The 23,428-nt window shown below is 48.9% G+C and overlaps 1 protein-coding gene across 13 annotated transcripts in view; it reads left to right on the forward strand.

Annotated features, from left to right (window-relative positions):
• LOC144719635 (V-set and immunoglobulin domain-containing protein 1-like) overlaps positions 1-11,063 on the forward strand; it is a 45,184-nt gene extending 34,121 nt beyond the window's left edge. For 5 of the 13 annotated variants that reach the window (XM_078595759.1, XM_078595760.1, XM_078595756.1 and 2 more), the window contains 3 exons: positions 5,519-5,590; positions 9,542-9,613; positions 10,119-11,063. In XM_078595759.1, the coding sequence (XP_078451885.1) occupies positions 5,519-5,590; positions 9,542-9,613; positions 10,119-10,234 (260 nt within the window). In that variant the 3' untranslated portion in view covers positions 10,235-11,063. Of the gene's footprint in view, positions 1-4,399; positions 5,120-5,518; positions 5,591-8,421; positions 8,513-9,541; positions 9,614-10,118 lie in introns of those variants that run through there. The other 8 variants (XR_013585636.1, XR_013585637.1, XR_013585639.1 and 5 more) reach the window with 6 other exon arrangements.
• The last annotated feature ends 12,365 nt before the right edge of the window (positions 11,064-23,428 follow it).

Genomic DNA, 23,428 nt, shown 5'->3' on the forward strand with positions numbered 1-23,428 from the left:
TGGCCAGATGAGGATTTGTGAGCTCACATAATCCAGCCTGGTTAAACCCAAGATGGATCGTAGGCTGGCCAGCATTAATGTTTCTAACCGGCGTAGATGTTGTATTAGAGGGGTTCATGTTTTGCAAGCATCGAGAAGGCAGAACATGACTGGCCAAGAAGACCGGAAGCTTCATGTGGAGGGACAGACCAGGTAGCTTCCACAAAGTGTTACACAGCCAATGAAAAGATAAGAAGTTCAACATAGCATTTCACTTGGAAGATGATCTCTGCTCGGTGCTTTTACTGGTCGCAGACTGCATTGCCCCTCGTACTCTGTCTACAGATAAAACCTCAGCCAATTACTCACAACGGGTGGCTACTTCTGGCAATACTTGAGGATGTGCAGCCCCAGCTGGGTCATCTCCAATTTGCCCCACGATGTTGTCTGGGCTAATTCCCCTCCCCCAAGATCTCACAGAAATAATCTGCAAACTTGTAGACCAGTTACTGGGGCTCGGTGATCGGATCACCATACTTTCCCTCAAGGATGGTGATAGGCGAGGTGCTGCAAGATACCTTTTAGATGGAATTAAAGAGTGATTTGTGATTGTGGGCTACCGAGGCAGATTCCATCTCATCAGCACCCCGTGCCCACCACTCATCCTTGCAGCACTGCACAACTCCCTGAATGTTGGATGTTGTCGATGGGAGTGTGCCTGTCATGTGCTCTTAACCAGCTTGAACGCCTCTTTCGACCAGGGTCTCTGGGGAGGTCTGGACTGCATACGCAATGCTTCAATTGCAGCTGCATGAGCCACAGTCCTGAACATCACCCATTTCCCTTCAGCATCAGGAGGGGGAGGGGGGGGATGCAAAACCCAGCTGCAATCGATGTTGAAATTCCTGGTTGCAACTATCCTCAGCTAGCTAAGGCCAGGCTACTGTGGGTTTTAATAGGGTCTTAGGTGGATTCCCACCACTGGAGTAGAAGAATGTCAGGCGCAACTTACAGATGATCAGCCGATAGTCAGTGGACAGATCAGCTCCATGGTTGGTACTGGTTTGTTGTCCTTCCCCCACATCTCTACTTAGCACGGTTGGCTACATGCAGTGCTAAATAAATTCAACATGTATGCATACATGCTTAACTCCAGCAAACTCCTACTATTATTATTATTTAACTTATCTGGCCCAGACCTTCCAATAACTCTGGCCCAGGTGGAGAAGATGACAACCTTCCCTTCGTCTCCACTGTTACGTGCTTGTCAGGGCCAAACTTACCGCAGTGTGGGGCCGGCACTACATTTGTGCCATCTAAATATAGAGGGCCTGTCAAGGCCCAAGTGTGACTTCCTGAAATGTTTACTCGAACTCCACAAAGTCGACGTGCTCCTGCTCCAAGAACCCATACAGCCAATGACGAAAGAGCCTCAAAAATGTATTTCCCTGGAATTATGCTAGCTGCCAGCCACCACCATCCCAAGCACAGACCAGCAACGTACGTGAATCCCCATCTCAAGGACCTCATCACAACGAACCCATCATCAAAATCGAGGATGTATCTGTCATAAATGTATATAAACCTCCAATCACTGCATGGAGCCCAAACATGTTGCCTACCGTGACCCATCTCGCGGTTTTCGTTGGTGACTTCAACAGCCATAACACGGCCTGGGGCTATGCAACCGATGAAACTTGCGGAGAACAAGTTATCGACTGGGCAGTAACTGGTAACCTATTCCTCCTGTTAGATGCTAAAGATCGAGGCACCTTCCATTCTGCACGATGGAGGAATGATTCAAACCCTGACCTGTGCTTTGTGTCATGTGCCAGTTCAGGTGAACCGCTGCGTGCTTCCAGAATGGCTCTAAACAATTTCCCAAAGAGTCAGTACAGGCTAGCCTTGGTATATATCGGGGTTGAAATCCCGATGACCACGTCCAACCCTGTACCTAAATATAACTTAAGACAGACCAACTGGGAACCTTTTACTGAAGATATCAAGCGCATTGTCTCCCGGATTTCACCAAAGCCAGAACGCGGCCCACTCACACATCCCACAGGTTTACCGAGTAGAATACACTTCATGCTAGAACAAACAAAGCGAGTCTCTGCTCAAGAAATACACAGAATGAGGAAACCTAGAATGTGGAAAAGCTCTTCTGGACTCTCTAAATAAATCCATAAAACAAAGGTGGACAGAAGCGATGAAGTCACTAGATTTCACGCACTCAATCCATAAAGTCTGGCACCTCCTGAGACACCTCGGAGCGGCACCACCACCAACAAACAAGACGGCCAATGTGCCCATTAATGTTATTGCTGTACAAATGCTACTGAATGGAAATATCCCTACAGATCGGCAGACAAGACAGCAAGTGAAGGCACAACTCCATCAATCAACAGCAGAATATGCACCGATAACATCCTTATCATCCCCCTTTACTGAAAAAAAGGTTATTAATGCCATGAAAGTCACCAGATCAGGAAAAGCCACATAATTAGGTGGGATTTATCCCGAGTTCCTGAAACTCCTTGGCCAAAAAGGATGCTGCTGGCTTGCCAGATATTTTGCGGACATAATGGCCTCGGGCAAAATTCCGACAAAATTGGCAACAAACAAAGGTCATTGCCATTCCAAAGCCTGTACAATCAACTGCAAACCCAAATAACTTTCACCCCATATCCCTGCTTAGTATGGTGTGCAAACTCCTCGAGAGGATGCTACTGACTCACATGTCACTGATCTTTATGGAGGCTAAACCAACTAAGTAGGCTGGTTTCCACCCTAGCCACATTACATGTGACCAAGTGCTGTCACTCAACACGCACATTGAACATAGCTACCAGCGCAAGGATATCACAGGAGCTGCTTTTATCGACCTATCAGCAGCATGCGACACAGTATGGCGGGAGGGCCTCATGCTAAAGGTGTTGAAGCTCATCAGATGCCAGAAGTATTGCTCCGGAAGTTTTTTACATGTATATAAGTGCTCTGTCACTATCCGCTGCAAATTTGGCTATGCCCATGACCTGGCACTTGCCATCCAAAGATGGATCCAAAGTGTGGTCCAAAACGACCTTTGCGACGTCTTTAAAAAACTCGAAATGTACTTCAAGTACTGGAGGATCTGTCCAAACCCAAGGAAAACTGCCGTTACATCATTCCACCTAAACAATGCAAACCCCGACCATAAATTGGCCATCACTTTCTGTGGCGAAAAAGTTCATCAGAAGTACCCAAAATACATAGGTGTAACTCTCCACGGGAGCCTCACCTTCCGCAAACACCTGCATAATACTGCTGTACAAACAAAATCACGAGTTAATCTCGTGCATAAACTGGCCGGAACAACATGGGGAGCAAACACAATGACGAATTAGATGGCCATCACAGCACTAGTCTTCTGCATGGCAGAATATTGTGCCCAGGCTTGTAACAAAAGCGTGCACACGAAACTGGTGGATATGCAGCTAAATGCAGCCATGAGGATCATCTGAGAGTCGCTAAAGAGCACAACGTTGCCGTGTCTTCTGGTCTTCACATATATCGCTCCTCCGCAGCTCTGCTGCAATGCCGCATGTGTGAGGGAGTACCGCAAGGCCATCAGAAATCCAAACCTACCAATAAACAAGGACATCTCCATGCCACCACCACACATGCTCAAATGCAGAAAACCTATCTGGAAATCTGAAAAGAACCTCCATGACTATAACACCATCAAAGCACGATGGGGGAAAGCCTGGAAAACACCAACCTGCTACAAAAATCCATTATCAGCTATCCCTGAATCCTCCAACCTGGAACTCACCTATCGAGGAAGATATGGTCCTCCTTGAATCGGATACGGACACTCGATGGAAGATGTGGACACTTTCTCCTTGAATTAAAAATTTACGAGAGTCCAGTTTGTGACTGTGGTGCGACATCTCAGACTGTGCAATATATCCTTAACGGCTGCCCAATCAGATCATTCAGCGGCGATCTGAAACATATCCACACAGTTACTCTTGAGGAAGTCGGATGGATATCAAATCTCGGGATAAATTTGTAATCTGTTGCAATACCCAAAAATGCCATACGAAAGAAAATGACTCCGACCTAGGTGTCTGCGTCATGACCCACTTGGCCACTGAAGTCACCCAACAGGATGACTCTATCCCAAGGGGCCACTTTAGCTAGTACCTGAGACAGGAGGTCATAGAAGGCACCTGACTCATCAGCATTGTCTCTTTCCTTCCACTGATGTTCATCTTCGGTAGGGTCTAAGCATCCGTGACCATTCCTCACCTCTTGGTGATAGGGAAGCAAGCCCACAGCAGCCTAGGACTCATACATTTCCACATGTCACCTCCGCGCTCCCACACCTCCTTCACTATTTTGTTCAAAAGAGGTGCTATTCCCTTTTGATTGGCAGATTCCTGCCCCGAGTGGCAAACTATCCACCCCTCATGATGACCGGCACCAGAGTCAGTGCACTGGACCTCCCGTATTCCACAGAGGTCCAGGTAATACCGGTCCATCTCCTGACAGAGGAATTGCAGCCTCTCCTCCGCAACAATTCATCTATACACCCACTTAATGAGTGACAAAGACACCACGTCATTTGTGTGATCTATACACAACCACTCTATGAGTGTGATCTATACACCTACCCCATGAGTGTGATCTAGACACCCAGTCGATTAAAGATATAGACACTAACTTCATGTGTATGATCGAGACACCCACTCCATATATGATCTGGACACTCCATGTAGGATCTGGAGACACCATTGTGAACAATATGAATACGTGATTAATACCCTGGTTATGTTGGGTTAGCTGGTAATGTCATGGATTGAGGCACTCATACCTATGTCTTGCCAACGTAGGATTCCCAAGATCTATTGGGGGCACTGACTATTGAAGACATACATCTTTTAACTGTGATGCTTCTCGAAGTGATGATGATGTAATATGGGGTAATAGTAATATGTTATAGTTTGATGTTAAATATAGATAATTGCATTGACTAAATTGAAAACTCATTACTTGTGAAGTGCATTTTGTGTTTAGCTGTTGTCCTTACCCCACACTTCTGATTAGCATGATTTACTACGTACAGTGCGAAAGAAAATAAATATACTTACATATTGCTGTACTCCTATGCTCATCCGTTTTTGCACTGAGCGGTGTGTACATATTCTTTGGGTCTTTCGGTAAAGTCACGGAGATAGGTTCAAAAAATAATAACATTAACGAAAAAACAACGACGTTTCAATCACAACACAAGCGATCGTCATCAGGTGACGATTGCTTGTGTTGTGATCGTTTATTTTTATTATTATTTTAACCTATCTACGTGACTTTACTCAAAGACCCAAATAATATGATTTCCTGCAGTCACGAAAGCTTTAAGTCAGGATTCAGTGTGTACATGTAGCCACGTAGCCCACGTAAGCAGTCTGGCATGGGGAGACCCTAATCCAGAAGTGGATAGACAGACGTACAAGCAAGGCTGCACCTGTCTCAGTATGGGTACTTCTTTTTTCAGCTCCAGGAAATGGAGGACGTAATGAGGAGGTACCGGAGGGAATTCCGTTGCAGTTAAGGCCCTCGTCTGAAGGTATTATTTTATTTATTGGTTTAATCAGACGCGTGGGGAGATGATACACTTAACAACACCACCTCGGTGTCCTTAACAACAACACAGTGTCCTTAACAACAATACGGCGTCTATAACAACAAGACAATCCCCTTAACAACTGCACGGTGCCCGTAACAACATGATGCTCTAAACAACAACACCGTGTCCTTAATAACCACATGGTGCGATTCAAACCCTGACCTGTGCTTTGTGACATGTGCCAGTTCAGGTGAACCGCTGCGTGCTTCCAGAATGACTCTAAACAATTTCCCAAAGAGTCAGTACAGGCTAGCCTTGGTGTATATCGGGGTTGAAATCCCGATGATCACGTCCACCCCTGTACCTAAATATAACTTAAGACAGGCCAACTGGGAACCTTTTACTGAAGATATCAAGCGCATTGTCTCCCGGATTTCACCAAAGCCAGAACGCGGCCCACTCACGCATCCCACAGGTTTACCGGGTAGAATACACTTCATGCTAAAACAAACAAAGCGAGTCTCTGCTCAAGAAATACACAGAATGAGGAAACCTAGAATGTGGAAAAGCTCTTCTGGACTCCCTAAATAAATCCATGAAACAAAGGTGGACAGAAGCGATGAAGTCACTAGATTTCACGCACTCAATCCATAAAGTCTGGCACCTCCTGAGACACCTCGGAGCGGCAACACCACCAACAAACAAGACGGCCAATGTGCCCATTAATGCTATTGCTGTACAAATGCTACTGAATGGAAATATCCCTACAGATCGGCACACAAGACAGCAAGTGAAGGCACAACTCCATCAATCAATAGCAGAATATGCACCGATAACAGCCTTATCATCCCCCTCTACTGAAGAAAAGGTTATTCATGCCATTAAAGCCACCAGAACAGGAAAAGCCACATAATTAGGTGGGATTTATCCCGAGTTCCTGAAACTCCTTGGCCAAAAAGGATGCTGCTGGCTTGCCAGATATTTTGCGGACATAATGGCCTCGGGCAAAATTCCGACAAAATTGGCAACAAACAAAGGTCATTGCCATTCTGAAGCCTGTAAAATCAACTGCAAACCCAAATAACTTTCACCCCATATCCCTGCTTAGTATGGTGTGCAAACTCCTCGAGAGGATGCTACTGACTCACATGTCACTGATCTTTATGGAGGCTAAACCAACTAAATAGGCTGGTTTCCACCCTAGCCAGATTACATGTAACCAAGTGCTGTCACTCAACACGCACATTGAACATAGCTACCAGCGCAAGGATATCGCAGGAGCTGCTTTTATCGACCTATCAGCAGCATGCGACACAGTATGGCGGGAGGGCCTCATGCTAAAGGTGTTGAAGCTCATCAGATGCCATCAGTATTGCTCCGGAATTTTTTATACATGCATATAAGTGCTCTGTCACTATCCGCTGCAAATTTGGCTATGCCGATGACCTGGCACTTGCCATCCAAAGATGGATCCAAAGTGTGGTCCAAAACGACCTTTGCGAAGTCTTTAAGAAACTCCAAATGTACTTCAAGTACTGGAGGCTCTGTCCAACCCCAAGGAAAACTGCCGTTACATCATTCCACCTAAACAATGCAAACCCCGACCATAAATTGGCCATCACTTTCTGTGGCGAAAAAGTTCATCAGAAGTACCCAAAATACATCGGTGTAACTCTCCACGGGAGCCTCACCTTCCGCAAACACCTGCATAATACTGCTGTACAAACAAAATCACGAGTTATTCGCGTGCATAAACTGGCCGGAACAACATGGGGAGCAAACACAATGACGAATTAGATGGCCATCACAGCACTAGTCTTCTGCATGGCAGAATATTGTGCCCAGGCTTGTAACAAAAGCGTGCACACGAAACTGGTGGATATGCAGCTAAATGCAGCCATGAGGATCATCTGAGAGTCGCTAAAGAGCACAACGTTGCCGTGTCTTCTGGTCTTCACATATATCGCTCCTCCGCAGCTCTGCTGCAATGCCGCATGTGTGAGGGAGTACCGCAAGGCCATCAGAAATCCAAACCTACCAATAAACAAGGACATCTCCATGCCACCACCACACATGCTCAAATGCAGAAAACCTATCTGGAAATCTGAAAAGAACCTCCATGACTATAACACCATCAAAGCACGATGGGGGAAAGCCTGGAAAACACCAACCTGCTACAAAAATCCATTATCAGCGATCCCTGAATCCTCCAACCTGGAACTGACCTATCGAGGAAGATATGGTCCTCCTTGAATCGGATACGGACACTCGATGGAAGATGTGGACACTTTCTCCTTGAATTAAAAATTTACGAGAGTCCAGTTTGTGACTGTGGTGCGAGATCTCAGACTGTGCAACATATCCTTAACGGCTGCCCAATCAGATCATTCAGCGGCGATCTGAAACATATTCACACAGTTACTCCTGAGGAAGTCGGATGGATATCAAATCTCGGGATAAATTTGTAATCTGTTGCAATACCCAAAAATGCCATACGAAAGAAAAAGACTCCGACCTAGGTGTCTGCGTCATGACCCACTTGGCCACTGAAGTCACCCAACAGGATGACTCTATCCCAAGGGGCCACTTTAGCTAGTACCTGAGACAGGAGGTCATAGAAGGCACCTGACTCATCAGCCTTGTTTATATCCTTCCACTGATGTTCATCTTCGGTAGGGTCTAAGCATCCGTGACCATTCCTCACCTCTTGGTGATAGGGAAGCAAGCCCACAGCAGCCTAGGACTCATAAATTTCCACATGTCACCTCCGCGCTCCCACACCTCCTTCACTATTTTGTTCAAAAGAGGTGCTATTCCCTTTTGATTGGCAGATTCCTGCCCCGAGTGGCAAACTATCCACCCCTCATGATGACCGGCACCAGAGTCAGTGCACTGGACCTCCCGTATTCCACAGAGGTCCAGGTAATACCGGTCCATCTCCTGACAGAGGAATTGCAGCCTCTCCTCCGCAACAATTCATCTATACACCCACTTAATGAGTGACAAAGACACCACGTCATTTGTGTGATCTATACACAACCACTCTATGAGTGTGATCTATACACCTACCCCATGAGTGTGATCTAGACACCCAGTCGATTAAAGATATAGACACTAACTTCATGTGTATGATCGAGACACCCACTCCATATATGATCTGGACACTCCATGTAGGATCTGGAGACACCATTGTGAACAATATGAATACGTGATTAATACCCTGGTTATGTTGGGTTAGCTGGTAATGTCATGGATTGAGGCACGCATACCTATGTCTTGCCAACGTAGGATTCCCAAGATCTATTGGGGGCACTGACTATTGAAGACATACATCTTTTAACTGTGATGCTTCTCGAAGTGATGATGATGTAATATGGGGTAATAGTAATATGTTATAGTTTGATGTTGAATATAGATAATTGCATTGACTAAATTGAAAACTCATTACTTGTGAAGTGCATTTTGTGTTTAGCTGTTGTCCTTACCCCACACTTCTGATTAGCATGATTTACTACGTACAGTGCGAAAGAAAATAAATATACTTACATATTGCTGTACTCCTATGCTCATCCGTTTTTGCACTGAGCGGTGTGTACATATTCTTTGGGTCTTTCGGTAAAGTCACGGAGATAGGTTCAAAAAAATAATAACATAAACGAAAAAACAACGACGTTTCAATCACAACACAAGCGATCGTCATCAGGTGACGATTGCTTGTGTTGTGATCGTTTATTTTTATTATTATTTTAACCTATCTACGTGACTTTACTCAAAGACCCAAATAATATGATTTCCTGCAGTCACGAAAGCTTTAAGTCAGGATTCAGTGTGTACATGTAGCCACGTAGCCCACGTAAGCAGTCTGGCATGGGGAGACCCTAATCCAGAAGTGGATAGACAGACGTACAAGCAAGGCTGCACCTGTCTCAGTATGGGTACTTCTTTTTTCAGCTCCAGGAAATGGAGGACGTAATGAGGAGGTACCGGAGGGAATTCCGTTGCAGTTAAGGCCCTCGTCTGAAGGTATTATTTTATTTATTGGTTTAATCAGACGCGTGGGGAGATGATACACTTAACAACACCACCTCGGTGTCCTTAACAACAACACAGTGTCCTTAACAACAATACGGCGTCTATAACAACAAGACAATCCCCTTAACAACTGCACCGTGCCCGTAACAACATGATGCCCTAAACAACAACACCGTGTCCTTAATAACCACATGGTGCGCTTAACAACCACATGGTGTCGTTAACAAGACGGTTTCCTTAATAACAACACGATGCCCTAAACAACAACACGGTGTCCTGACCAACAACACAGTGTCCTTAACAACAACACAGTGTCCTTAACAATAACACGGTGTCCTTAACAACAACACGATGCCCTAAACAACAACAACAGTGTCCTTAAGAACAACACAGTGTCCTTAACAACAACACGGTGTCCTTAAAATAAGGCGGTGCCCTTAACAAACGATGGACATGGTTCCCTTAACATTAACATGATGCCCTCTGATGTTCTCAGGTGCTGAGTCTCAACGTGTCGAGCTCATGAGCGCGAACACCGAGAAAGAAGAGGCGACATCCTGGCGGGTCTGGGGGGGATTACCAACCTGCCCTGACCAGCAGGGTGAAGTATGATGAAAATAGGACTGCAAGACGCCTCTGCAGCAGTGGGAAACCCCGAGCATTTTTAACCATAATTTATCACCTCCAGCCGGCGTTTCCCACTTCAGAGGCGTCTTGCAAGGCTACTTTCACAATGTTTCCTCACGGTGAAATGTGGTAAAGATTTGTTGAATTTATCTACATCTCAGGGGCCATTAGATAATATTCATTAGTGATATAATGCCACTAATTTCCAAGAGGTTTGCCCAATTTGAAAATAATGCTGCCTCGCTGAATCATTTATGTTTATATATGTGAAAAACAAATTTAGTTGCGTCTGAAATTAACGCTAAAAATGTACGTTGCATTACAGTACAAATATTATCGATATTAATTCGTCATCTTCATCATCAGCCGTGATCTATCTATGAATGAATAAAGGTTCTACCCCTAAGCCATCAGTCACCATCTCTCAGGGTCTGCCAGATGCAACCATCCATCCTGGAGTTGCACACCAGCTGCTCATTGTGCTTCGACTGCCACTCTGGCACTATTCTTCATGATGTGTATGTATGTTGACTTTCTTTCGCACCGTACCTAGCCAACCGTGCTAATCGGAGATGCGGGTCAAGGAAAACAAACAATACAAAAAGCAAATGTAAAGACATGCGTTTTCAAGCTAGATGGTGTAAAAGTGTGTCGCTCCAATGCTTCATAATATCGGCAGGAAGAGCGTTTAGGCCGTAAGGTGAAGACGTTTTACGTTTAATCCCGTTCCCATATATGGGGCACTAAATTATTTTCATTCTAATAAAAAGATCTATTGTTTTTGGGCGTGAAAATAAAAGTTCTCCATGTCTAATCCTGCAGTTTATTTTTATTACTGTCGGCAATATTTCTTTCCTCGCGTAATTATATTTTGATCATCAGTGATGAGGCTTCGCAGAACAATCGTCACGTGCTTCCCGCTAGACCAATAAGGTGGCCACTTTTTGGGACGAGAGGTAAACATTAGTCCAAGATGTCTGCGCCCTTGTTGTCAATATCGAGTAGTGAAGAGGAGGAAATTACGGCCAGACCTCCTTCAAAAGTCCGTAAAAAGTATTTTAAACAAGGCTACATGCATCTCACGTCCATAAAGAAAGAAGAAACAAAGGATTTCACACGCACACGGTGGGATACATTCAGAAACTGCGTCAAACGGTTGCTTTTTTTGCAAGGTGAGAATCGGAGAATAGCAGGAACATACAAACATTGTCTAGAAATCGAGTTTGACAATGTTCCCGAAGACGCTGGATTTCACTCCACTTGCTACAGGCGTTTCATTGACAAAAAGCGCTTGGATGCGGCCGAGAAACGGGCCACACAGCGTCCTGAAGCTCAAGATCAAGGCCAGTCTGTGCCATCGGGTAGTAACGTTAGTATCGCTGCAGTTGATTGTCCCGCAAAAAAACTTAGGTCCAGGACCGGCCTGCCAGTAGCTTGTGCTGGACCTGTGCTTTCTGCCTTGTGCATAATTTGTAAGAAAACGGACAAGTATATTACTGTGGGAGGCAAACGCCAGAAGGACCATCTTTCACAGGCAGAAACGTCAGCAGGTAGGTAAAAACAAAACACACACACAAACACACGTTTGAACTTTTATTCCCTTATGCTGGGTACCATGGCTAACTTTCAATTACAATTACATAATTTATGTAATGTTTATTTTACAGTCAGACAGATTTGCATTGTTTTGCATACAGCTACAGCCAGAACACTCAATATTGTTTAACTCTTAACACAGTTTTGTATTAGTTTAATTAGTTTGTATTTATTTATTTACAGGCAATTTGCTGAAAGCTGCTGAGATGAAGGAAGACACTAGCATTCTGGTGCATATTCGAGACAAAGACTGTGTCTCTGGAGGTGCGATACCACAAGTCCTGTTATAGACAGTACACCAGGTTCTTGACAAAGTCTAGTACATCAGTTACTGTGACCTCAGAAGAACAGTGAGTTAGCAATATTTTATATTAATAAATATTAATTAATAATTCCCTCACATTTTCACATTTCAAAAGTAGGAGGTTGGCCCGTGATTTCCCCCAGCTGGTGTTTCACTCCCCCAAGAAGCGCAACATAAGTGAGATGGTTTTCGATAATTGTTTTTTTACCCTTCTATCTGGCAACAAAACTGACACCTTCTTACAAGGAGTCATGTTTGCATAGACCGCAATACCTGCAGTCATAATACAAACAAAAGAACATAACTCTGATAATGTGCACTGTCCTTGAAGTTGATTGGTCCACACCCGAGACAGCTTTCCTTAGAGCCTAGTCTCACATGGGTTGGACCAGATGACGCCAAAAGGCGCACGTGCAAACATGACTCCTTGTAAGAAGGTGCCAGTTTTGTTGCCAGATAGAAGGGTAAAAAACCAATTATCATATTTTTACTGGCAAATGAGGTTCCCATAGTGAGATGGTTTTCGTTGAAACATTGTCTGCAGATAAACTGATAGACAGGCTACCTCATCCATCAGGTACAGAAACAACGGAGTCAACTGAGGTAACAAGCGAAAGTGACTGTGAAAACAGGGCTAGTGCAAAAGCTGGTCCACAAATACCAAGTTCAATGGCCTCCATCAATACTGCAGAGGACACGAGGACACTTTACAGTGCGGCATTAATATTAAAGATGCTTCTGTGTGACTCTCCCGGTATGAAATGCCCGTGGCCACCCACATCAGATGACCTAAATGTGAGCGAGGCAAAATCTGTCGTTCCAATTGAACTGTACAATCTGATTTCCTGGATTATTGGTGCAACTGAGGAACCAACACTGGCCCATTATGTTGATATTCCAGATGATTTGAACCTAAAAGTGATATCTATCTGTCAATACATTGTGTATCTTGCATCGAAGGGTCGGAGGAAGACCCCTAAATCATTGTGTCTTGGTCTAACGGTTCGCCATTTATCAGGTTCATCACAAATTGTGTCACTTCTAAATAGACTAGGACATTGTGCAGCATGGGAAACAGTTGTCAGTCTAGACAACTGTTGGGGCCGCTGGTCCCCGAGGTCCCTCCCTGCTTCGTGCCGATGGCTGGGGCTCCGCCGTTTGCCGACACCTCGCTACTCTGCGACCAGCTGCTGTCGTCGCTGGGCTCATCGCCCGACGGCTCCCCTCCCTGGTCCGCCCCTCCGCGAGTTCGTGTGAGAGGCATAGTTCGCCGCCCGCTCTCGTTGACCTGTAAACGCTGCGTTGTCTCTCCACCAATCACGCGCTCTGAACGGGGGTCAGGGGTCAGAGGGTGAATGACGCTGCCCTCACACCGCACGAGTCCCTGCGGCAATAGACGGAGCGGGTACCTGTGGACGCACTGACCCCCCCCCCCCCCCCCACGCTACGAGCGCACACACCTGCACACAGCACCACGCGCTCCACTCACTCGTAAGACCACTCGAGGCTGCGCTGGGTTATTAATGGTTTATTTTCGGCTACCTGAGAATTGATGTTAAATCAGTATGAGTCGACGAAGCTGGCCTATTCCACTACCCCTGGACCTATTCCCTATTTATCGGCTTATGATACTAATTCCCTTCTTACTCACGGTTAGGTGCCCACGGCAGTCCGTTGATCCCGTCCTCGCTGCGTACCTCGATGCGTCGCACGGACGTCCGGGTCGCTGGGCTGGAGAGCGTCTCGTGGCCTGATGCTGGAGCAAGAGAGGGCTCTACCCGTTTTTGCCCCCCTTTTATCGTCCCTACATCAAAGAGATGCTGCTCCGCCTGTTGTGGTGCTCTCCCAGTTTTTCTTTAACAATGGGCGCGCGCCAGTCAGGGCGCGTGCGGCGGTTCCGGGCGCCTTTGCTATGCTAATAAGATGCACTGCGTGTTGCGGCGTTTATTGTAATTAATCCCTTTCTCATGCATGGTGCCTTGGTTATGCAAATTATGCAGCGGCGTCCATCACAAAGGCCTGCCGTGGGAAGTTTTGTGCGGAGCCTCCGCGTGTCTCCACCACTTACCCTATCAATTGCGCATGATGCACCCGAGTCGCCTCTTTGATTATTTGTAATTCTAGCCTTTACTCCCCAACTTCCCTAATTTCCCTAATAATGGTGCCTACGCGCTCAATCCTAACCATCAGCGACTACGCAAGAGCCCCTGCGGTCATGCTAATCATGCCGTCCCGTCCCTCCCCTGCCTGCCTCGTCGATACGTGCGTGGGTGTGGGGGGGTGTTTCAACCGCGGTGGCCGAGTGGCCCCTCGCCGCGACCTTGCAATCTTAATGCCGGTCACAGCGCCGCAAAGTAGCATCGGGGGAGGTCGTCCAATTCCCTGGTCACCGGAGTCCGTGAAAGTTATCCCGATAAGGGCTTCTCGGATTAAAACCGTTCGGCCAGGTGACTTCCCTTCGGAGCTCTATCGGGGGGGGAAATGCGTGCGGGTGTGTTCATGTGAGGTGAGGTGGGGGGACGCGGGGGTCGGCTCCGTCACTTGGTGGTGGCGAGGTCGGGGGTGGGGCACCCGTTGAGCGGCTTCGTGGTGGCGGCATCACATAGCCCCCCGAGGTGCTGACTGGAGCACCTTGCTTGGGCTGCGCCCACGAGGAAACGCTGCGGGGTCCGGGGGATCCGTCTGGACCTTGTGGCTGGTCTCGGGGCAGGCGGCTCCGTCCTCTGTAGCTCCCGCGACGGCCTCCTCCTCCACTCCAGCGGCTCTCCCCGTCCTCCGGCACCTGTGGGCTGGGGCACAAACTCAGCAGCGGAAGGGTTTAGGGGCCGTCGTCCGCGCCGTCTCCTGACTGGATCGGGGCATCTCGGGGTCGGGGGCCTGGCGGGGCCCATGTAGCGTGCGAGGCCCCCAAATACGGGGGGTGCGGGTACCCCGGGATTCCGGGGCCTTCGGGTGACGGGGTTCTCTCTCGCCGGGGCCGCTTTCCATGGTTTTAAGCGGCGGACGTTGACCACTGTCTCTCGACCACTCTCCCCGCCATAGATTAGTACCGTCCAGGGGGAGATCTGCCGCACCACGGTCCAGGGTCCCCGCCAGTAGGTCGTCAGTTTCCCCACCTGCCCGGCCCCGACGCGAGGGGTGTGTAGCCATACCTTAGCGCCAGTCAAGAATAAGGGGGGTTCCATGCGGGGTCAGGCGCCCTGTTCTTGCTGCCGATGCGCGGCTTCCCCTTGCGGGTATGCTCGGCCTCGGGCTTCTCGCAGGGTCTCTATCAGGCTTCCCTCCTCCGGCTGGGGGGAAGGAATGCCGAACAGCAGGTCTGCGGGTAAACGAGACTCACAGCCGAACATCATTAAAAACGGGGTTTGTCCCGTCGACGTGTGTACGGTGGTGGCGTAGGCGAAAAGGGCGTAGGGGAGGTGTTCATCCCAATCCCGTTGATTTGCGGCCGCCATACGTTTGCGTTTCCCCGCTAAGGTCTGATTCATGCGCTCCACCATACCGCTCGCTTGGGGGTGGTACGCTGTGGTTCGGTCCTTCTGGATTCCGAACTCTCGGCACAGTGCCTGGAACAGCTCGGCCTCGAACTCGCTACCCTGGTCGGTGAGGACTCGTTCTGGGATCCCATGCTTAAGTACGTAATGCTCCACGAATGCCCGGGCCACCACCAAGGCCGTTTTATCAGGGATGGCCACTGCCACGGGGTAGCGGGTGAAATACTCTACTGCGACTAGGATATACCGGTTGCCTCGATGGGACCGCGGGAATGGCCCCTGTAGGTCGATCCCGACCAGCTGATTCGTGCGGCTGACGCGGAACGGCCTTAGGGGTACCTGGTATCGTGCCGGTTTCGGCCCGCACTGCTGACAGGCGCGGCAGCCCTGTACCCAGGCGGCCACGTCTTGTGCCAATTTGGGCCAGAGATACTGGCGACGCAGGGTCTCTCGAGTGCGTCGTTCCCCGTCATGGCCCCCGAGCGGGTGGTCATGCACCAGCCGTAGCAGCTGGGGTCGCACCTGGGCAGGAACACAGATGCACCTCGGCTGGCCGGCCTCGGTTAACTCCCGTACCACTCCGTTCTGCACACACAACCGGGCATACAAACCGCTCCAGGGTCCTAGTAGGGCGCTCTTTTCCTCCCGCAGTGCCGCCTCCACCGATTTGCAGGTTGTACTCCTGCAACTGCGCCAGCCACCGGGCCATCTGCCCCCGCGGCTCCTTGAATGTAAGAAGAAACTGCAGAGCATAATGGTCAGTGCGTACGCGACATCTCCTGCCGTACAAATACGGCCGGAACTGCTTACATGCGAAAATCACGGCGTACAACTCTTGGCGGGTCACGCAATAGTTCAGCTCGGCCCCACTCAAGGTCCGGCTGGCGTACGCGATGACTCGTTCTGTCCCATCCTGCACCTGTGACAACACCGCGCCCAGCCCGCTGCTGCAGGCGTCGGTGTCCAAAATAAAATCGGTGCTAAAATCGGGGAAAGCGAGGATGGGGGCGTGGGTGAGGTGGTTTTTGAGAGTGGTGAAGGCCGTCTGGCAGGCCCCCGTCCACTGATAGATGTGCTTAGGGGAAGTGAGTTGGGTGAGGGGGCGTACAATCTCGCTGAATCCCTTTACAAATCGACGATAATAGGTGGCGAGCCCCAAAAATGATCTGATCTCCGTCAGATTCCTTGGCCGTGGCCACTCCACTACGGCGCGTACCTTCTCGGGATCGGTGTGCACGCCTGCCTCGCTTACGCGATGCCCGAGATACCCCACCTCGCGTTGTGCGATGTAACACTTACGTGGCTTGAGCTTGAGATGAGCCGCTCGCAGTCGCTGGAATACCTCTCGTAACCTGGACCAATGCTCAGACAAAGATCTACTGAACACTATCACATCATCCAAGTAAATCAGGCACTGTTCCCATTGCAAGCCCCGCATCACCAACTCCATCAGCCGCTGGAACGTCGCGGGCGCATTGGTGAGTCCGAACGGGAGTACTCGAAACTCGAATAGTCCCATCGGGCTGGTGAATGCGGTTTTTGGCCGATCCTCCTCCGCCATCTCCACCTACCAGTACCCGGACGCGAGATCGAGGGTGGAAAAATATCGCGCTCCGGCGAGGCTGTCGAAGGTGTCGTCGATGCGGGGTATGGGGAAGGCGTCGCCGAGCGTGACTGCGTTCAGTTTACGGTAATCGACGCAAAACCGAATTGACCCATCCTTTTTCGTTACTAGTACCACTGGGGCTGACCAGGGGCTCGCAGAGGGCTGAATTATGTTATCGCGAAGCATGTCCCCAACCGCCTCTTTGATCTGGGCGCGTTCGGGTGCGCCCACTCGGTACGCAGGGAGTTTGATGGGTCGGGCTGCACCGGTGACAATTTGGTGCTTAACAAGGTCGGTCCGACCCACGTCCGAGTCGTGTTCACTGAACACGTCGGCATACTCCTGCAGTAACTCGCGCAGCCGATCGGCCTCTCCCTTAGGTAAATCTGCCCATGGTATATGTAACGCGTCGAGCAGGGGAACGACCTCGGCTCGGGGAGTCGGGCCGACTCGCCAGGCCAGGTCCTGGTCACCCTCAGGACGACCGGGGTCCTCAGCCCAGAGTGCGAACACCGAGTCGTCAGAGTGGCGTGCGTGCAGGGGGTGTACGGTGACTATCGGGGTGCGCCGTCGCGAGGGTTAAACATCCGCATAAACAATCGGTCCCCATCGGCGTTTACCAACGTGGCGGATCCCACGACCCCATACCGTTTTGCCAACTCCGGGTGAGGAGTTAGCATTACCTCCCCTAATGGTCGGAGCGTGGGGTCGGTGGGGGATGTTGCCACCGGCACCAGCATCTCGGTGAGCGGCCCGATGGTGACTGCCGTCGCCAGGATAGCGGCCACAGGTGCGATGCGTGGGCGCGTCGGCTCTCGTCCCAGGAACAGAATCCGCTCGCCGTTGCTCTCCATGGTGGCGCATTGCTGGCGGGGTTGCACGTTGAGTCCCAGCTTCTCTAGGAGGTCGGTACCTGCAATACACTCGTGACACAACGCACTCGACACGTAGAACTCCTGGGTGCACACCTGGCTGCCTATGCGGACCTCTAGGGTGGCTCTCCCCAGCAGCCCCATTCCGGCTCCGCTCGCCGTGTGCAGCGCACGGTCCGGGGCCTGCAGGTGACTCACGTCGACCCCGATTGCGCTGCAGTGCGCTCACGAGCGAGGCCACCGCCCCCGTGTCCAGCAGGATTCGGGTACGCATTCCGTTTACCTCCCCTTCCACCAGCGACGTCGCCCCCGTGATCCCCGCCACCAGCTCCCGTAGCCAGTTGCCAGTAGTCACCGTTTCCGTGGGCGTTGTTGCTGGAACCTGTGTGGAGATCACTCGCTCGCCATTATTCTCATTATCGTCTATTTGTATCAGGACCGCGTCGATTGCACCCCTAGTTGGTCCACGCTCTAGGGGGCGTTGGAGTTTAACCCCCGCGTCTGCCTAGCTCGGGTGAGTTCAGGACAGTCTCACATTAGATGCCCTCGGCGGTCGCACATGTAACATGTCCGGGGAGGGGGGGCGGCTCCGTAGTGGGCCCCCTGCCCCCTCCCTCCCCCCCCATTACGCCGCTGTCCACCCTCCGCCTCTAGTCGAGCTACCCTTCCCGATAACCCTCCTACCGTGGCGCGTAGGTCCCCCATTTCGGATCGGATGGCCTCAACGGAGGATTGCAGTTTGGTCATATTTGTATTCGCTTCCTCGCGTACTTGAGTTATCATATCTCCTATGCCGGCCTGTAACCCGGCTACCCACCCCGGGGTTGTCTCGCGGGGTCTCTGGGGCTCTATTGCCCGTCTCCTTATTGGGCTGGCGGGCTCATCCTCCTCCTCCTCGTCAGGGATCAGGCTCGCCACGGTGCACTCCTGTCCCGACCCTCGGAGCTGCGCGCGTTCGCTGGAGAGCTCCTCACACTCAAGTGCGTGCTCGACTAGGGTATCGAAGGGGAGGCCTGCGCTACCCCTTTTGGGCTGCCACCATGCGGTGCGAGCTAGGTACCTGAGCAGCTTGTCTGCAGCTAGCGCGTCAATGACCTCCTTCACGAACTCTGGACGGGCGATCCGGGTTAGTGATCGCACGTCCTCGGCGTAGTCTCGGAAGTCCTCGCCGGGTTGGCGTCGGCGCGCTTCTAAGGCCGTCTTTGCCCGTATCTCGTTGCGCATGACAAAACGCCTTCCCGTGAAAATGTGAGGGTTCGTACGACTTCTGACACCAAGTTGTTGGGGCCGCTGGTCCCCGAGGTCCCTCCCTGCTTTGTGCCGATGGCTGGGGCTCCGCCGTTTGCCGACCCCTCGCTACTCTGCGACCAGCTGCTGCCGTCGCTAGGCTCATCGCCCGATGGCTCCCCTCCCTGGTCCGCCCCTCCGCGAGCTTGTGTGAGAGGCATAGTTCGCCGCCCGCTCTCGTTCACCTGTAAACGCTGCGTTGTCTCTCCACCAATCACGCGCTCTGAACGGGGGTCAGGGGTCGGAGTGCGAATGACGCTGCCCTCACACCGCGCGAGTCCCTGCGGTGATAGACGGAGCGGGTACCTGTGGACACACCGACCCCCCCCCCCCCCCACACGCTACGAGCGCACACACCTGCACACAGCACCACGCGCTCCACTCACTCGTAAGACCACTCGAGGCTGCGCTGGGTTATTAATGGTTTATTTTCGGCTACCTGGGAATTGATGTTAAATCAGTATGAGTCGACGAAGCTGGCCTATTCCACTACCCCTGGACCTATTCCCTATTTATCGGCTTATGATACTAATTCCCTTCTTACTCACGGTTAGGTGCCCACGGCGGTCCGTTGATCCCGTCCTCGCTGCGTACCTCGATGCGTCGCACGGACGTCCGGGTCGCTGGGCTGGAGAGCGTCTCGTGGCCTGATGCTGGAGCAAGAGAGGGCTCTACCCGTTTTCGCCCCCCTTTTATCGTCCCTACATCAAAGAGATGCTGCTCCGCCTGTTGTGGTGCTCTCCCAGTTTTTCTTTAACAATGGGCGCGTGCCAGTCAGGGCGCGTGCAGCGGTTCCGGGCGCCTTTGCTATGCTAATAAGATGTGCTGCGTGTTGCGGCGTTTATTCTAATTAATCTCTTTCTCATGCATGGTGCCTTGGTTATGCAAATTATGCAGCGGCGTCCATCACAAAGGCCTGCTGTGAGAAGTTATGCGCGGAGCGTCCGCGTGTCTCCACCACTTACCCTATCAATTGTCCATGATGCGCCCGAGTCGCCTCTTTGATTATTTGTAATTCCAGCCTTTACTCCCCAACTTCCCTAATTTCCCTAATAATGGTGCCTACGCGCTCAAGCGTAATTATCCTAACCATCAGCGACTACGCGCAAGAGCCCCTGCGGTCATGCTAATCATGCCGTCCCGTCCCTCCCCTGCCTGCCTCGTCAATACGTGCGTGGGTGTGGGGGGGTGTTTCAACCGCGGTGGCCGAGTGGCCCCTCGCCGCGACCTTGCAATGTTAATGCCGGTCGCAGCGCCGCGAAGTAGCATCGGGGGAGGTCGTCCAATTCCCTGTTCACCGGAAACCGTGAAAGTTATCCCGATAAGTTCATAATCAACGATTTTTGGGTTTAGATCGCGTTATTTATAAATGTGTCGTAACCCTCCACCACCCGACACGGCCAATCAGTAAAAAAAGTGTCACGTTGACAAAAGACAAATAGTTCACTGCTTTAGCCCACCGGTGTGTTGAAGCGTGAAACCACAACATTTACAATTTGAGTACGACGTTTCGCTGGTAATTGCATCCAGCATCATCGGGCAATTCGCCAGAATGGTGAGGCTCTGCTGTGTCTCCCGTTCTTATATAGAGCAGCAGCAGGGTGACGTCATCATTAACTCATTAACTCATCAGGTGCAAAGATTTGAGGGGGGGGGTTATTGTAATTATATACTTGATTAGTAATAAGGCTATTGTTACGATGCGAGTTGTAGATTAGTAATCATTTGGAATGTGTTCTATTGTGATTATGCTACATTAATAATCAGTTAGTGCTTGTTTCCCTTATAAGGAATTGTAATGCATCTTATTTAATAATACGCTTCCAGGCCGCACTAAGCCTGTAGCTGTCTGAGCGATTAAAGTTATTTCTGTTTCTCTCAATCTCAATGGATTCTCTAATTAGTCTTTGCCAGTAGTAACTAGTTTTACACAACACTTCAACGTTGTCAAAATCAATTGAGTGTCCCTGTTGACAAGCATGTTCTGCCACTGCCGACAGTTGTGTTTGCGATAGTTTAATATTTCTCTGGTGTTCTTTTAGTCTTACACTAACGTTACGCCCTGTCTGTCCAATATAGCATCTGCCACATACACAATTAATCCGATATACACCTTCTGTTGATAATTTAGGTAATTCGTCTTTAGTGCACGTTACTAATTGTTGAATTTTGTGTACTGTACCAAATCTTACTGTAATGTTTTGCTTTTGCAAAACACGGGCTAATTTGTCAGTTACTCCTGAGATAAATGGTATTTTTATTGTTTTAATAATCTGATCGCTTTCAGCAGTGTTGCTTTGCGATCGTGATTTGGCATTTAGTGCTCTGTTAATTTGAGCATTATTGTAGCCATTCTGTCTTAGTGCTTCTTTAACATGTTTAATCTCTCTCACTAGACTTTCATCATCTGACACTGTTTTAGCCCGATGTATGAGCGTCTTGATTAGAGAGGATTTCTGAGCTGGGTGATGATGCGATTTCGCATTCAGATAGGCATCAGTGTGCGTTTGCTTTCTGTAAACGCTGTGTGTTATTTTACCATTTAGGCCATGCCCAAGTAAAATATCCAGGAACGGGAGTGTGTTATTCACCTCCATTTCCATGGTGAACTGAATGGCCGGGTTTTGTGCATTGAGATGATTTAGAAAATCGTTAAGTGTATCTTTACCATGTGGCCAGACAACCAAAGTGTCATCCACATATCTAAACCAAAAGGATGGTTTTAATGTGCTCGAGGCAAGTGCTCTGGTTTCAAAGTTTTCCATGTACAAATTTGCTATAGCAGGAGATAAAGGAGAGCCCATTGCTGCTCCCTCCCTTTGTTTAAAGAATTCACCTCTCCATAAGAAGTAAGTGTTATTTAAACAATGGTCAGCGAGTTTCGGAATATCTTTTGGTAAATCTGTATTCTTTACCAGTGTATCAAGTAATTTAAGCGACTCGCTCACTGGAACCTTAGTGAATAGCGAAATCACATCAAAACTCACCAAAATATCATTAGGGTTAAGCTTAATATCTTTGATCATATTCACAAGATGTTCTGAATTTCTTATGAATGATGATGTCCTACCGATGTAGGGCTGTATTTGTTTAGTTACATATTTTGCTAATTTATATGTGGCAGAGCCAATTGTACTGACTATGGGTCGTAAAGGGATGCCGATTTTATGGATCTTTGGTAGCCCATACAGTCTAGGTGGTTTTGAAGCCCTTGGCTTAATTAGGAATTGCTCATTTTTTGGGATTAATGAATTTGCAATGATTGCAGTAGTCTTACGTTCCAGAGTATTAGTTGGATCTCGTTTAATTTTAATGTAGGTACTTTCCTCTAATAAATCTTTAATTTTATTATCATAATCGGCTCGTGACATCACTACAGTAGTGCGGCCCTTATCCGCTGCTAGGATTTGAATATCTTTATTTAGACGAAGCTCTCTTAAGGCTTTTGCCTCGTTCGAGCTAATATTTACTTTCGGTATTTTACTATTCTCAATTATTTTGGCAACCTCGTGTCTAGTCATCTCTGCCTCATTATGTGGAAGAAGTCTTACTGCGGATTCTACCTCAGCAATTATCTCATCCACTGGAATTGTGCGTGGGGTAACGGCAAAGTTAAGGCCTTTAGAAAGGACAGAAATCATGTCAGTGGTTAAATTAGTGTTAGTCAAGTTCATTACGGTTTTGTTTTTAAATTGTTCGTTTTTAATAGGGATTTGTTTATTGTAAAGTCTAGAAAATTTGTTAATTTGGTTAGCATTTGTTAGATTAAACACATTATCAGCCGATTGTTGTGTTATAGTATCGATTATATTCCAATCATGCATGGACACACTATTGCTTATATTTAAATGTAAATGCTTTAGCGATTCAGAAATGCTGGATAATTCACTCCTGTTGTGTTGTATTCTCTCTATTAATAATAATTCGCTAGCTTTGTGTAGTATTTTGTTAGCTTTAGAAGACTTTATGTGATGTGTTATTTTAACTGCGTTTGGTATTACCTTCGAATCTCTGCACCTT

Source organism: Lampetra planeri, chromosome 6, assembly GCF_965212315.1.
Source record: "Lampetra planeri chromosome 6, kcLamPlan1.2.h2, whole genome shotgun sequence".
NCBI classification, from domain to species: Eukaryota; Metazoa; Chordata; class Hyperoartia; order Petromyzontiformes; family Petromyzontidae; genus Lampetra; species Lampetra planeri.